This window comes from Alosa sapidissima, chromosome 8 (genome assembly GCF_018492685.1).
Source record: "Alosa sapidissima isolate fAloSap1 chromosome 8, fAloSap1.pri, whole genome shotgun sequence".
In the NCBI taxonomy this organism is placed as follows: Eukaryota; Metazoa; Chordata; class Actinopteri; order Clupeiformes; family Clupeidae; genus Alosa; species Alosa sapidissima.
In genome coordinates this window covers 25592279-25607705 of record NC_055964.1, presented here as the reverse complement: position 1 = coordinate 25607705, position 15427 = coordinate 25592279, and the positions used below count along the sequence as shown (strand labels likewise).

Genomic DNA, 15427 nt, shown 5'->3' with positions numbered 1-15427 from the left:
CAAATGTGTGTTTTTAATGACATTGAGTATGTTTTTGTTCTACAATAATACTGTGTATTACTCACTGTTTCTGGCATTACATTGCTTGTAACAAGTCAGTAATTTGCATCTGGGACCTTTTGTAATGACTCAGTATCTGATAATCTGCATGTTGACTCTGGTAATGTGATTGTTTCTGTTTACATAGAGTACATAAAATGTGTATTCTATGTAATCTTCAATGTTTCACCATATACACATTGATAGAGCGTGACTAGACCATGACTAGAGCAAGACTAGACCATGTCTGTGTCATAACTAGGCCTGACTCCATACATGCACCAAAAATGGTTATTAATCATGTTGAGGTTTGGATTAAAGGGAGTTTGAATGTATGAAAAATAACTTGATAAAGGTCCAGTAATTGGTATGTGTTTTAGCAGATTTATATATTTATATTATACAGTTTTGTATAGTTTGTCTTGGGCTGAACATGATATTGTAACTTAAACTTGATGACATTTACAGACTCTGTGTTCCATTTACATAAACAATGTTTTATTTATTTTAGGTCAACCTTTTCGTCTTGTATTATGCTTGAGTTCATCAAAATCAGATGTGCATCACACTTGAGAATTCCATTAAAAACGTTAATATAAACTAATGTTTCTTTTCCTCTCAAATGAAAATGGTTCCCTACAGAGAAATATTCTATTTAACTGAGATTTTTAGTGATTCTTTCAACTGTGGATAAACTTGAATACAGGTTTTAAACACATTGAGAATGCAAATGTGGGTGGTGTTAATTACCGGACAAAAAAAAAAAATCTTTGTCGACATGCAGATATCTTGGTCAGATACAGTACTGCAGACAGAATGATGCTGACCTGTCAGTTTTAGCCAGTCCTGAAGACAAAGAAGGTAGTGTATTGGTTAAGGAGCTGGGCTAGCAGCAGTAGACTGAAAAGTTGTGGGTTCAATTCCCAGCTCCCACCGTTGTGCTCTTGAGCAAGGCACTTAACACCAAGTGGTTCCGGAAGTCCCTTGTAATAGCCTACAATTGACATGTAAGTCACTTTGGATGAAAAGTGTCTGCTAAATAAATAAATGTAAATGTAATGTAAATTGATAAGGGTTGAAAGAATTGAAGACCCTCCAGGCTGGTATAATGAAAGTGGTAGCCCTTTATTTTGCTTTGAGTGAGAGCAAGAGCTCATCCTCGGAAAAGAAAAGGATTGGGAGGAGGCTCTGGTGCACAACAGGTGCACTAGAGGGGCAACAATGAGACGACCCCCAAAACAGGAATGGTTTTACAGGTGGTGGCAACTGATAATTTTCGCATTTGGCTAGGGTCAGTGTCACTACTGGTAGCATAAGCCAGTACCTGGAGCCTACAAAAGTTGCACAGGTAGTCCAACTCTTCCAGAATGGCACACCAATACGTTCCATTGCCAGGACCTCTGTGTCTCCCAGCGCAGTTTCAAAAGGAGATTCCTGGAGACAGGCAGTTGCTCTAAGAGAGCTGGGCAGTGTGGTAGAAGACCTTTACCCAGCAGCAGAACCAGCTCCTTTGTGCAAGGAGAAACAGTAGGAGCCCTACAAAATGACCTCCAGCAGGCCGCTGGTGTCAATTTCTGTGAACCACACTGTCAGAAACAGACTTCATGAGGATGGCCTAAGGGGCCCGTTAGCCTCTGGAGGGATCTGTGCTCACTGCCCAGCACTGTGGAGCTCAATTGCCATTTGCCATAGAATACAAAATTGGCAGGTCCGCCATTGGCGCCCTGTGCTTTTCACAAATGAGAGCAGGTTCACCCTGAGCACATGTGACAGACGTGAAAGGGTCTGGACATGTGGAGAACGTTATGCTGCCTGCATTATCATTCAGCATGACCGATTTGGTGGTGGGTCAGTGATGGTCTGGGGAGACATACCCTTGGAGGGACGCACAGACCTGTATGGGCAAGACAACGGCACCCTCACTGCTCTTAGGTATCGGGATGAATCTTCAGACCCATTGTCTGACCCTGTACTGGTGCAGAGGCCCCTGGGTTCCCCCTGGTGCACAACAATGGCCGGCCACATGTGGCGAGAGTGTGCAGGCAGTTCCTGGAGGATGAAGGCATTGATACCATTGACTGTCCCCCACACTCCCCTGACTTAAATCCAGTAGAACACTTCTTGGACATTGTGTTTTGGTCCATCCAACACCGGCAGGTTGCACCACAGCTCCACTGTCAAGGAGCTCAATGACGGCCGTGTCCACATCTGGGTGCAGACCCCCAGGACACCATCCGCCGTCTCATTGTCAAGCATGTGGGGTCCATACGAACTACTGAGTACCATTTGGAGTTGCTACAATGAAATTTAGGCAAAATGGACTAGCTTGTCGCATCATGTTTTCACTTTTTTCATTGATTTTCGTGGGGGTCTTTGAATTCAACCCTCTCTAGGTTGATAATTTTCATTACCAAAAAATAATGTGGCATCCTTTACCCAGTACACATTACCCAGTGCATATCCAGATATAGATATCCAGCGTGAGTTTTTTTCCCATTGAGATCTGATGTTTTCAAAGTGTTCCTTTATTTTTTTGAGCAGTGTATTCAGCTCGTTCAGTTTAACATCTGCTCGTGGATGACATCTACTGGTGATGTTGAGCAGTCGTATTCTGTGTTCTTTTAGAAATCGGCATTTTGAACAGGTCTACAAACGTCAAAGCCCTCCTAGTTGGGTCGTCACAGTAGGCTACTCAAAAAGCCCCAGTAAATTTCACCTCCATACAGTTTTAACAGTCGTATTGTAGTACAACCAGTCAAAGATGCAGACTGAGCGAACTTCAGTTCTGTTGGGAGCACTGCCACTGAATATCGAAGGCGTTGAACCACTAATATGAGGTTTGTCCATCTGAGCCACCGTATACATCTACCAACACAGCCATAACGCTTGCTGAAAACAGTGCACGTAAAAAGTTTGGGACGATGTAAGTAACGCATTTTGATTTTGATATTTAAACAACTCTCAATACTTACACCATGTTGCACTTGCATATATATGGTGGGTTTGGTTGACTCAGACCAATCTATATGTACTAGCTAAGTGTTAGCTCTACGAGTGTCCCAGATCAAAATGTGAACGTTAACGTTAAGTTTATAGATAGCAAGTCTCGACTGAGACCCATCTAGTTATCACAATGGAAATTACACGTAGCGTTAGCTAGGTGTGATACAATATATTAAGTTAACGGTTTTCGAATCAAGGCAAAATTAACGTCTCACCATGTTTAACACATTAAGTGAATCGTGAAAGATCGGTTTTAACGTAACATCATTTAGCTTGCTTGTTGGTAACGTTAGTTAGCTAGCTAATGTTAGCATTGTTGTGGCTATTCATGTATTCATAGCCGGGGTGCACAAGTTACCTAGCGATAATTTAAGGGATGGTTAAGACGGCCACCATTACCTTTCCCCCTGCCAGACATCCCTTGGAAAATAACGTAAGTTACCTAACTTTACGCTATCTGATTTTAAAAACAGTGGATAGACGTTATAGACGGGTAACGATATTTAAAAGTCAGTTAACGTTACCCATAGCTGACTAGCCGAATCAATGGTTGTACATAGCTGCATGCATGGTTACATTAAGCCAGCTTTAATTGAGTTAGACTAGCCTTTTGGAAATTAAAGCCTATCGTCCTAGGATTATTTATTAGAATTTGTTAGGAAACAGTTAGAAGCTAACAGTTATGAAACGTTTCCCTATCGCTACCATCCAACATCAACGGAACGAACACAGATCTGGCAATGAAAACGACGGAGACAACGCACTGATGCAGTTTTACTGAAATTGCAAGCTAATCTTTTCAGAGGCAGTTGAGAATGAGGAGATACGTCATGGAACAAAAACTACAGTACTGTTGTTGGTGGCGCGCACACCTCGCCTGCTGTCTCATGCCACCTGCCTGTCCCACGCCAATCGCCTGCCGTCCTGTCACTGTGACACTGTCTGGGCCACTTACCAATTATTCCGACCCTAACTCTACCCCTACCTACCCATGGCAGTTTGGGACAGTTTGCAAGTGGCACAGCACAGTAGCGACATTTGCTTTACCTAAATGGCAGTCTACAGTTCATATGTTGTAAGCTTAGTGACCGACAGGTTTTGCAGGTATATCTTTACACCACTTTAGGACCTCTTGTCTCTCTGCACCCAATAGAACAGTCAGCTGTTGTATTTTATGTTTGTAATGTATACGTGTCTTCCCACAGATGTGAGATGGCTTCAGCGGTAATTTCGGTGCCTACCACAGCCTCGCGCTTCGCTCTGCTCCAGGTTGACTCTGATTCGGACTCCGACTCAGAACCAGGAAAGAAGGGCGGAAAGAGTGGAAAGGGGGGAGCGGGGAAGTTGGTGGGTGGAAAGACAAATCAGAATTCTGATAAGAAGAAGGAGAAAAAGAAACGCAAAAAGGGCCAACAGCAGAATGAAGCTAATGAGGTGAGCTAGGTAGAATACAATATATGGTCTATATTATGATAAAATATCTAGAAATTATGTTTCACATACAGCTCTGGAAAAAATTAAGAGACGACTGCAAATTTGAATATGACTGTCAACTCATTGAATGTCACTCAGCAACCGTAGGATGACATCAGAAAAATGTGCAGTGGTCTCTTAATTTTTTCCAGAGTTGTATATAGAAATTATGTTTCACCTACAGATTGCCATGATTGTGTTTACATACTAAAAGTCATTCTAAATGCCCCACCAAGCACTATATAGTATCACATATTGACGAAGAAAAGGGGAAATTAAAATGTTTCAGACTGATATGTTCATGTTGACTGACGTGCGTTTATAAATGTCCAATCATTCACTTGTTAAGGAGTTACGGCGTTAATTCACCGCACCACACACTTTTCCCAGCTCAGGAACCTTGCCTTTAAGAAACTCCCACAGAAGACTGGAGCTGCGGTGCCGACGCCAACCCTGCAGGGGCTGGCCAGTGAGCTGCTGCAGCCCGGCACTCTGAGCGGAAGTGGAGATCAAGCTCGCGCGCCGGAGGGCTGGCAGCAGTGGAAGCAGAGGGATGAGCAGGTAACCCCCCCCCCCGGGCCTCCTGAGTGCACCCTGGACACGCAAGCGAAGACTTTAACTGAACAAACTAGCAGGGCAGGCTTTTTGTAGCCTCTGTTTCTCAAAACGGATCAAATCATAATATGCTGGCGTGACCAACTGGGAATGTTGATAACACCACTGCTACCAGTGGAAAAGTTAGTCTGTTGCCTTGCTGTTATGTTTTTTAGCTTTGTTGTGTATGCACAGTCATTATGTTTATTTTCTAGCTTACCAGTGAACTTTACGAAGCTGACCTGGAGAAGGCACTAATTCTCAGCAAGCTTGACTTTGAGCAGCACAAAAAGGTAGCCCAAACAGACATTGACATGCATGTGTCTATACACTAATGCTCAGTCACAGTCATACACCGTCATTTCAACATGTACATGTCCATATAGATTTAAGAGGGCCGGTGTGTTTGTGGGGATCATGGATCGTTGTATTGAGCTGAGCTGGTCTGAGACATTCCTTCATCCCACAGGATCCTGTGAGCTCAGAGCAGGCGTCACCCAAGGCCAAGGGCTCAGGGAGCAAGAAGGAGAAGAAGAAGAAGAACCAGCAGGGCAAAGACAAGTGCCTCACTGTCTCCCTCAAGGATTTCCAGACAGAAGCCAACATTGGTGAGAGCCACATGCTCATTATTTCTTCAGAAAAGCATTTCTGTAATTACTTTCTCCCTGGCTTTCCCTCTCTTCGCTCATTCTGTCTTAGTTTAGTCTGGTTCTGCCTTTAAATATCTTTGTCTTTTAGTTTGCCATCCAGCTAACTCTCTCTTTCTATCTCTCTCTCTCTTTCTCTCTCTCACTCTTTCTTTCTTTCTCTCTCTCTTTCTCTCTCTCTCTCACACACACACAGATCAGCTGAGCAAACGGGCAGAGAAAGAGGTTGGCACGTTTTCTCATGGCTTGCCCTGAAGTTGGTTTTACAGTATATTGAAATATGATACATGAACTTTGATCAGGATTCATTCAATTTGTCATTGTTGTTAATGCGTCTTTACAGTTTGCATCTTGGTTCAGATTCAGAGCTCCGGTTTTATGTGTTGTGAGCAATGTATACTCCCTCACAGGAGTAAAAATGTCCTCTGTCTGATTCCACTTGTGCGGTTATTCAGCTATTTGTATCAACTGTTTCTTAGGAGTCCAAAGCAGTAAACGTACCTGCGCATGATGACAAGTTCTTTGACAAGTTAGAGAATGAAGTGAGCAGAATTGTCCAGAGAGACAAGCGACGGGAGCAGTTCTCTAACAGTGCCGGCCAAGAGGTCAACACGTCCTCAGAATATGAACAGGTGAGATTTCAATCTCAAAGAAACAAGCAGATGAGATTTAACACAATCTCAGAGTAGATTGTGTTAAATATTGTGGTTGTTGAACACAGGTGTCTAGAAATCGTGTAATTATGAGGACAATGCTTTTAAATATTTGTGAAAGGACAATGCTTTTAAATATTAGTGAAAGGTGAATTTCATGTATTGGATTTATATATCATCTTAAATTACTTTTTGAATGCACTGTATGTCTGGGTTGATGCATTCTTCTGTGAAATGATCCCTTCTCTTCAGGATGTGAGAACTGAACAATTGAAGTTCGAAATGGAGAAGAAAGATGAAGAGATCGCCCAGCTTAAAAAGACTATATCTCAGTGGGAGGTCAGATGAACACCTTGCCAAAGGCAGACAATATACCCATCAGTTTGATCCGTATATTATTTATTTTCAGACACAATTATATTCATCCTATATGAAGGTCCTCCCTCGGCTTGGAAAAGCAGGCCTTATGCACATGCCACAGCACCAAATAGGTTGAGTTAAAATACTGTAAACTCTTGTTTAAACTTTACTACACTAAAAATACACACCTGAATATCACAACTCTTAGCATAGGTATAGTAATCTGTTTACATTCTTAATAGTGAAAGTGAATACTGGTCTAATTTATATAAAGGCTTCAAGTTAATGTTTTCATATGGTTTGCATATCATCTGTAGATTCGAGCCACATACCTTACAGTGAAACCTGTCAAATCTTTCAAACTCCGAGGGACCATTTCCAATCATTGCTGCAGATAATGTTTATATTTAACATGCTGATATGCCTTTCAATTGGATGTATTCCGAAGTCACACATCTGTGCTCCCTCAGGTGAAGTATAAGGAAGTGAAGGCCAGAAATGCCCAGCTTCTCAAGATGCTCCAACAGGGCGAGAGTGAGTACAGCAGGAGCACACACACACACTTATAAGAAGTTCATTCAAAGAATGACAACTTTGTTTCAAGTGTTTTAAGGTCGTGCCATTCTCTAATGCAGGGGTGGCCAAACTACGGCCCGCGGGCCAGATCCAGCCCGCCGAGCATTTAATTAGGTTATCATAGGCTGCTTGCTATTTTTCATTTTTCCAGCGACCACGTTGTGGACTACAGCAAACTGCTTTTCACTGTGTGCCCTGTGCACACAAATTGAGGCTGAGACACCACCTTTCATTTCTACCTTTTATTATACACTACATGAGCAAGACAATTTGATTACCATATATGACACATGCTTTGTGAAAGCACTGCTGCAGGAATTGAAAAGTAAATAGTCGTTATATTTAGTAGTTAGTATAAAAAGTGAAAAAGTGTTATTTGTTGTTTTTACCGGTATTTATTTATTCTAAAATACATTAATGCTTAATAGTGGAATTTATTTTATTAAAACAAATAATTATAATATTTTTCATTTAAAAATATCATAAATAATAAAATATATAGTGGTCATTTAAATTCTATTATTACACGGCTCTTCACAAGACAAGTAGAACGCTCCATTGGCTTGAATGGGATTTCCCAAAGTTCTACGGTAAAATATATTCATGTAATTACCGCTGCAAACATATAATTACCGCTGTCAATGGCAAAGGGTTTTGTGCTTCTGATACGTCTTCCATATCACTACGCAAGGACTGGAACTTCATTCAAAAGTGAAAGCAGACGGTTGATCAGCTGTGTTCTAAAGAATGTTTGATTCAAGTTCAGCGTGTGTTGATGCAAACTATTTGTTTCTCAGCAAATGCCACGATGAACGGTAACAAATAGGCTAGACAAATAGGCTAGGCTATGTATGTCTAAAGTCATATCGTGGGGAGTTTATTATTTCGTTTTGGCAAGTAACCGTGTAATAAGCGGGATAATGTATAGAACGCTTATATTTTACACCTGCAGATGTGATGAAAAAGCACAAACAAGTCAGTTCTCAAATGTGCGTAAGAGTGATCTTGAGTGTTCTTACCTAAGAACAAGAAAAAATTGGTGAATGCCAGAATCTTCGTAAAAACTGCGTCAGTGGGTTTTTAAAACAAATTTCTTCGTAAGAACGGTTGGTGAATGAGGCCCATTGTTTGTGTACAGAGTTTACTAAAAAGAAAGGTTTTGGACAACTCCCTTCCTTACTGGCAAGATGGTGGCGAGCAGAAAAACCAAGTGAGTTGATCAAAACCTTTCTTTTAGTAAACTCTTGTGTACACAAACAATGTTCTCAATGCTCGAGTTCATGTATAGAGACACTGGTGATACTGGTTTCATGTTGTGTCGAGCCTTTTTGATGCGATTTTTCAAAACCCAATGTTTGAACCCAATGCAAAAAAGTTTGGCCACCCCTGCTCTAATGATTTTGTTTTGGTTTATAGACCCTTTCAACAATAAAAACAAAAACAATGCTTGAACATTCTATTTGGTTCCCAATCTACTTCCTCTGCATTAAGATAACATATGGAATGTTAAAACGGAAGTCTTGTGGGGCCAACTATGATGCTGATAATGGAACTCTCTTGAAAGGGTTTATACTGCTGCCTTTGTAGATCGTGTGTTCGCTCCCTTTCCTCATTCTTCCTTATTTGTCCACAGTGAAGGACAAAGCAGAAATATTACTGCAAGTAGATGAATTGCTAAACATCAAAGAAGAATTGTCATCACAGGTAGGGGTGTGTGTGTGTGAGAGAGAGAGAGAGAGAAAAAAGTGTGTGTGTCTCAGGACCCTTATATTATTTTTCTCAGCTCAGTGACTTTGGTGCCTCTACTGTTACCTTATTTAGTTCTCCATCTTTTTCTCCTTTTCCACGTCATAGGTGTCGATATTACATGGTTCTTTAGAACAAGAACGGTCAAAAGTGAAAGAGTTGCAGTCAGACCAACCTAGGCATCAGGTAAGTTGATATAAATGCTTTTATGAACCTGCTCACATATCAATAGAATGAGACTGTCCCGGTATCCTTTTCATGAACGTGTGTACATTTACGACATCACACCTCAGTGTATCTACATGTAGACATGAATAAGTCCAGTGGCACAAGACTATATAATGACATTTGGACTATTTTAGTCAGTGAAAAGGGTATGAAAATCAGTTACAGCACTTCCACCAACGTTTTGTGTTTTTAGAGAGAATGTTTGTGGGTATATGGTTCGCAAATGAATGCATAAAGTCCACTTTTTACATGCGAGCTACAATACTTCAGAAATAAGTAAGGTAGCATATAAGCGTTTGATTGTCACGTGCAGTAAAAAAAAATGTCGTCTCCAGACATTGTGCTCTCTCATACCATGAAGAGCCCTGTGTCTCATCTGGCTCCACAAAATAAGCAGGAATCCTGAAGCTTTGATCGCCTTTGCTGGAGTTATGCCAATTTGGAAAAAAGATTTCTAATGAGGAGACACAGCACTCAAAAGAATCTCCCAACATACACTACAATATGTAGCTTATGTCATTGTGTATGCATAAATGAATGTAAAGCACTTCCATATCACAAATTTAACGTTTGCCGCATCCTTTTGTATAGCTCAACCTATAGTAATCTGCTTAGAGTAAAAATTGTTTACACAAATTATTTTTTACTCTAAGCAGATCACAAAACAGGATTCTAATTATGAACTGAAAAGACAAGTCAGGAGCTTGATTTTACATGCAGATTTTTCAGTGATGTTATGGATTGTGATAAGAATTGCGATCTTTGGTACATGATGACGCATGATAACTTTAGACTAAAAGTGGTAATAGTGTGATAGCGTGATTGTGTGTGTGTGTGTGTGTGTGTGTGTGTGTCAACTGTGCTTTTCTTTCATTAGATGAAGCAGGGAGGCAGGGTGAAGATCAGCAAGGTATCAGAGCTCAGTCAGATCAGCAGGCAACCCTTATGAGTTTCTAATCAAACACAGTTCCACTTGACCACTGTTATTGTTGTCTTAAAATGATCTCAAAGCCTATCTGAAGAAATAGTGAGTGTGAATACCTCAGGTGTAGGTCTGTGGTGCACCATGACATGTCAGTGTGCCAGAACTAAGATGTGCAGTAAGGTCTGCATCATAACTGTTGCTTTCTTTTGGCCTTCTTGACACAATTATTTTTTTCCCCTTCAACTTGTATAAACTCTAGGGCAACCGTAAGGCGAAAAAAGGCTTGGACGGCGATTAAAGAAGACTCTTGAATCTCAAAGAGCTACGCAACAAGCAAACAAAACAAGTGCACATTCTTCCTCCTCTTCAGGGTCTCCTCATTCTCATGGATGAATTGCAATTTGTCCATCCCCCTGCATTATCTTTCACCCTCTGCCTTCCTACTCCTCTGTCCTGTGTGCTTTTCACCCTTGAAATGTTGGCATGTTTATCAACATCTGTTACTGCACTGAACGGGTTTGTGGCTTATGTCATGTTCAATCCCACAATGCCTTGTAAAACTACAATAAATTGTAATTTAAAAGAGATGATCTTTGACTGAAGTGAAACGCGAGTTCAGAAGATGTACAATGTCCCCTGCTGGCAAAGGGATGCCATCACACTCTCTGACCACAGAGGATGCTCTTCACTGGTGTCATGTAGAGGGGGATCATTCACAATTTTAATAAAAGGAACTTTTTTCAGTCAAACCGCCTGTAGTTCTCTCTGTGGGTTGTGGAGGTAAATCAGGTCAGGCCTACCCTAAATACAAAATTGATTTGTAAATTTGAAATTTATTTGCCTGTTGTCACCCCGTGTCAGTATATGTAGCACCATATTATGTCATTAGGATTTTTTTCTTGACGTTATAAGCTCCATCTTAACAGACTTGCAGATTGGTGCTTGGCCATGCATTTTAAGTGCCTTAAAGGACATGGAGGCCATTGAAATAATGCATAAAAATGATACTCCAACAAATGGCTAAGGTTACGTGTAGGTATTATGCCAGGGCAAAGCCCCCATTTATCAAACGAGATTTTTTTTTTCCAGCATGGGAAGTGTTTCGTCATTTGTTTCGGTCACAGTTCTGTAACGTAATTGCGTGTGCAGCGCTTGCGATCACTGATTGCCGAGCGAGGAAGCAAGCTATGTGAGACAAGGGGGAGGTAGGGGGTGAAGAGTGGAGAGGGGGGGGGGGGGGGTCGTTATCCAATTCCTGTGACACCACAGCCCTCACACTGGCGACAAATGCTGGCTCTTCGCGCTCTACCATTTTCACCACTAGCCAGACGCATCGTTTCACGTGTTATTCACACTAAAGGATTTGATATGCGTAGTCGGAGACCATGAAAATGCTTCGATTTCGTAGTCCAAGCATCCCTTCCCTCAACCAGGAGATCCAATGCACGGTGCGTCTTCTGGACGACTCCGAGGTCTCCTGTAATATCCAGGTAGGCTGTGCGACCTTGCTTGCTCTCCAGTTGGGCTACAATTGCCAAGGTGCCCCAATGTGATCGGCATTCACTAATACTAGTGGGCGCATTAGGCTAATGAAATGGACGACCTGATAATTTCTAATGCTCAATTTTAGCTGCCGTGTGTACGCATGGTTATTCAACTTTGCCGCTCAGGAAGATGCAATAGGGAAGCCTAGGCTATTTTTTTTTTTTACCAATTTACTGTTTACTGTTCCATTGTACGACATAGCTCTCCCGATGGTGAGTTGTCTGTGATCACTGATGAAAGGGCAGTGAACTTTCCTGCTTTTACACATTTTGGCGTATAGAACTACATAAAGCACACCAGCTTAACATAATAATAAAAATGGAAGTGTTTAACATGAATCAGCAGATGAAAATTCGTTGTAGCCTAGGCTACTAGGTTTTTTGGCTGATAAATAATAGGCTTGGCTATAGTGACTAGTCAACATCGTTAAGGGAAATTAAGTAGCCTAAATGTAGAGGCTCACCTTAATCAGAAGGTTCTGAATAAGTTCAATCAATATTTCCTCTATTTTGGGCATTTATTGATACACAGGGTGTGTTTTGAGGAAGTGATCAGACCTTGCACCTCGTTCAGTAGCCTATCATGCTCATGGCGCTATTGGCAAATGGGAGCACCATCCACACTGTTCTACAACTGTAGTGACAAGTAGCCTAGTGTGGTCTGATGTGATTGATCACTGTGATCACTAGTCTGTGTTACCATTTTAGTAGCCTAAAATCCCAGAGACCTTTTAAATAATTTTCATCTGTCTGTAGGCTAATGTATGTGCGCTAATGTGTCACGTCATAAAAATAACAAAAACCTCAAGCAGTGTAGGTGAGTTGTGTGTGTGAGAGAGCGAGAGAAAGAAAGAAAGAAAAAAGGAGAAAGAGCGGCCCGTTCTCAGTTTTTCAGGCTGAAGAGGGTCAGCCTGGAGCAGTTGCATGCCTGTATGTCCTAGGCTACAGTGTGTTTGTCTGTGTGTTAGGGTTGACTTGAAAGGGGCAAAGATTTGTTTTGTCTTATACATTTTGCAGTTCATCATTTATCCTTAATGGACTCTTGTTCTGTGATGGAGTTCTGATGCATCTTTCATGAGCGACCGTTGAGACACTTTTCCACCTTACATCAGCGCTCTCTCTTCTCTCTCTCCTCTCTCTCTTGCTTTCTCACTCTTTCACTCTATCCACTTTCAACCTTTTCCATGACCCTCTGTTTCTCACTCCCCCTCCTCCTCCTCTCTCTCGCCTTGTGCATTTACCCTCTTTGTGTCTTGCACCAGCAGGCTATGTAAGCCATGAGGAAAACATGCATATCCATGTCCGAAGTGGTGTTCAGACAGCTTGTCAGACAACTGCCAATCAAACCACTGCTTATATACTCTGTGTACAGATCAGACACATCAAGAGTTGCTTCAGACAGTCACAGTGATGGTGAGACAGTTTCACCTTGCGTTCCTCTCCATGCTCACTGTAAACGGACACTTAAATTCTAAACAAATTGCCCATGAGTATAGTGCATTTAAATGATTCCTTCCTGCTGGAACACAAAGTGGTTTAAAATTGATTTGTCATATCTGAGGCTACAGTCTCTACCATATGCATTCCCATTCAAGACCATATTTCCTGCCACATAGAGCAGGTTGGGGTTCAGTGTCTGGTTCCGTGGTATTTTGGCATGTAGCCAGGAGGAGCTGGAGTCCTGCCAGGGGTGCTCTGATTCCCGGACGCCTTCCCTACCTCCAGAGCCTCTTCACTCCAAGTATGTCTGTGAAGGCTTCGATTGTTCACTGTATCAAACACTCGATTGTTACATGTGGGGAGTGGATGTGTGTTTGGCTAACTAACTAAACAAATCACAGCCGCATTAGCTTTGTTATAGTTTGGAGCGTGTTTTATTTGTGTTTGTCTGTATTTAAATATCCATATAGGTTCTGGTGGTTTATCTGTTGAGATCTCTCTTTGAGAGCTATTCCATGTCTGTCAGTTTAACTTAAAATCTCTCTATTGTATTTGGTGGCTTAGCTAAGTCCAGACGAACAGATAACACCACACAGCTCATAAATGATGAAAGGACACACATGCGCTCACATGAGATTGGCAGTGAAACAAAAAACACTGTTCTACTAAAAATAATAATTTTCTTTGTTTGAATCTAACATTCTCCATGAGAGATTTGTAAAGAGAGAGAGCGCGAGAGAGAGAGAGAGATATCTGTCACACACATACACACACACACACACACACACACAGAGGTTTCTTTTTGTTATTGCAGTACACCAAGCCTTGACTTCTTCCTCTGAAACTGTTTTGATTGTCTTAATTAGTTGAAAATGTGTTAAATAAAGCCATTGCTCAGATGCTTGGCTCCTCCACTGTGTGTTTGATCAGGATTTGCACTCCAAGCACGATACAATACAATGCTGTGTGTGTGTGTGTGTTGTATGTGAAAGCAAGGCTTTTGGCAACACTTACTACTGCATACTGAAAGCACAGACTTGGCATGAAAGGCTGGCCCTGTAAGCTACAGTAGATGCGCACATATTTAGGTGTGAAGAGCAAATGAGAGCGGAAGGTTTATGCTTTGTGGTGTTTGGGTAAGAAGAAGCGCTGGTGTGTGTGCCCCCAACTCTCCGTGTGAGGTTTGTGTGTCTGAAGCCAGTGAGGTGCAGCAGCTCTTGTTTCCGTGATAGCTGGTTTGCTGAAAGGCAGAGGAGAGAGACTCACATGGAGAAAGTGTGTGTGTGTGTGTGTGTGTGTGTGTGTGTGTGTGTGTGTGTGTGTGTGTGTGTGTGTGTGTGATTGAGGGTGTTTGCATGTGTACGCTAGGGGCAGAGCGACAGATTCTTATGCAAACGTTCCTCACCACCTGAGGTTCCCAAAGAACAGAAACATTTACTAAAGCACAGGTGTTACCTTCCAGCTGAGTTACAGTATTAGCCTAGGTCAGTAGTTTCAATCCTGAGGGAGCCCAGTCATTGAAAAAAGCATACGCTATAACTGCACTGTAAGAGGCTTGGCTGTGTGTGGCTGCTGACTGGCTGGCTGAGTGTTAATGTGGATGGCGGATGCGCTGTCCGTGGTGCTGAAGTGAGCAGGAGTCCTCACTCAGCCATTAAAGCTACTGAGGCCTTCAAATCAGCACACACAAGCACAAAGGCCTAATTAGAATCACATTTAAAAACAGAATGCATTTAACTATTGATTAGGGACTGAGGCCATAGATTTTGCTCCCTGTATGTGTGTGTGTGTGTGTGCGCACGTACAAACACAATAGTGCATGTAGCGCATTATCTGCATGCAGTAGATATGGTTTGATGTCTGTGTTCAAGTGCTGGACATAGATGAGGATGTTGTTGTTGGATGCAGTTTGAAAGAAGGGCTAGCTTAGACTTGGCAAACATCACAAACATGACAAAGAGAGTTCAGTTTAAGGCCCAACCAAAACAAGTCAGTTTCTCTCTCTCTCTTTCTCTCTCTCTTCGTCTGCGTGCGTGCGTGTGTGTGTGTGTGTGTGTGTGTGTTTTCTAAATGGAAGATATTTGTGCGTCCACCATCTTCTGAGAGCAGGACAGGGCTCCGGCTTTTTTTTAGGTTGAGAGGTTTTTAGCCTGTGATATGCTGGAAGAAGCTGAAAGTGGTTATTCCTCTGGTAAGGCC

General features: G+C 41.9%; 2 protein-coding genes across 6 annotated transcripts in view; both read left to right on the top strand.

The window, feature by feature from the left end:
* The first annotated feature begins 2805 nt into the window (after positions 1-2805).
* gkap1 (G kinase anchoring protein 1) lies at positions 2806-10993 on the top strand. 3 transcript variants are annotated; one of them, XM_042100772.1, is made up of 13 exons: positions 2806-2962; positions 4248-4476; positions 4906-5076; positions 5325-5402; positions 5579-5717; positions 5953-5981; positions 6236-6388; positions 6662-6748; positions 7240-7303; positions 8979-9049; positions 9200-9277; positions 10197-10229; positions 10504-10993. In XM_042100772.1, the coding sequence occupies exons 2-13, from the start codon at positions 4255-4257 to the stop codon at positions 10540-10542; spliced, it is 1164 nt and encodes a 387-aa protein (XP_041956706.1). In that variant the 5' UTR covers positions 2806-2962; positions 4248-4254; the 3' UTR covers positions 10543-10993. The 3 variants fall into 3 exon arrangements, with proteins under 3 accessions (XP_041956706.1, XP_041956707.1, XP_041956705.1); XM_042100773.1 differs by lacking the exon at positions 2806-2962 and adding an exon at positions 3186-3475; XM_042100771.1 differs by lacking the exons at positions 2806-2962; positions 10197-10229.
* Positions 10994-11484: 491 nt separating this feature from the next.
* frmd3 (FERM domain containing 3) overlaps positions 11485-15427 on the top strand; it is a 41373-nt gene continuing 37430 nt past the window's right edge. For all 3 annotated transcript variants that reach the window (XM_042100760.1, XM_042100761.1, XM_042100759.1), the window contains exon 1: positions 11485-11734. In XM_042100760.1, coding sequence (XP_041956694.1) covers positions 11630-11734 — 105 coding nt within the window. In that variant the 5' untranslated portion in view covers positions 11485-11629. The remainder of the gene's footprint in view (positions 11735-15427) is intronic.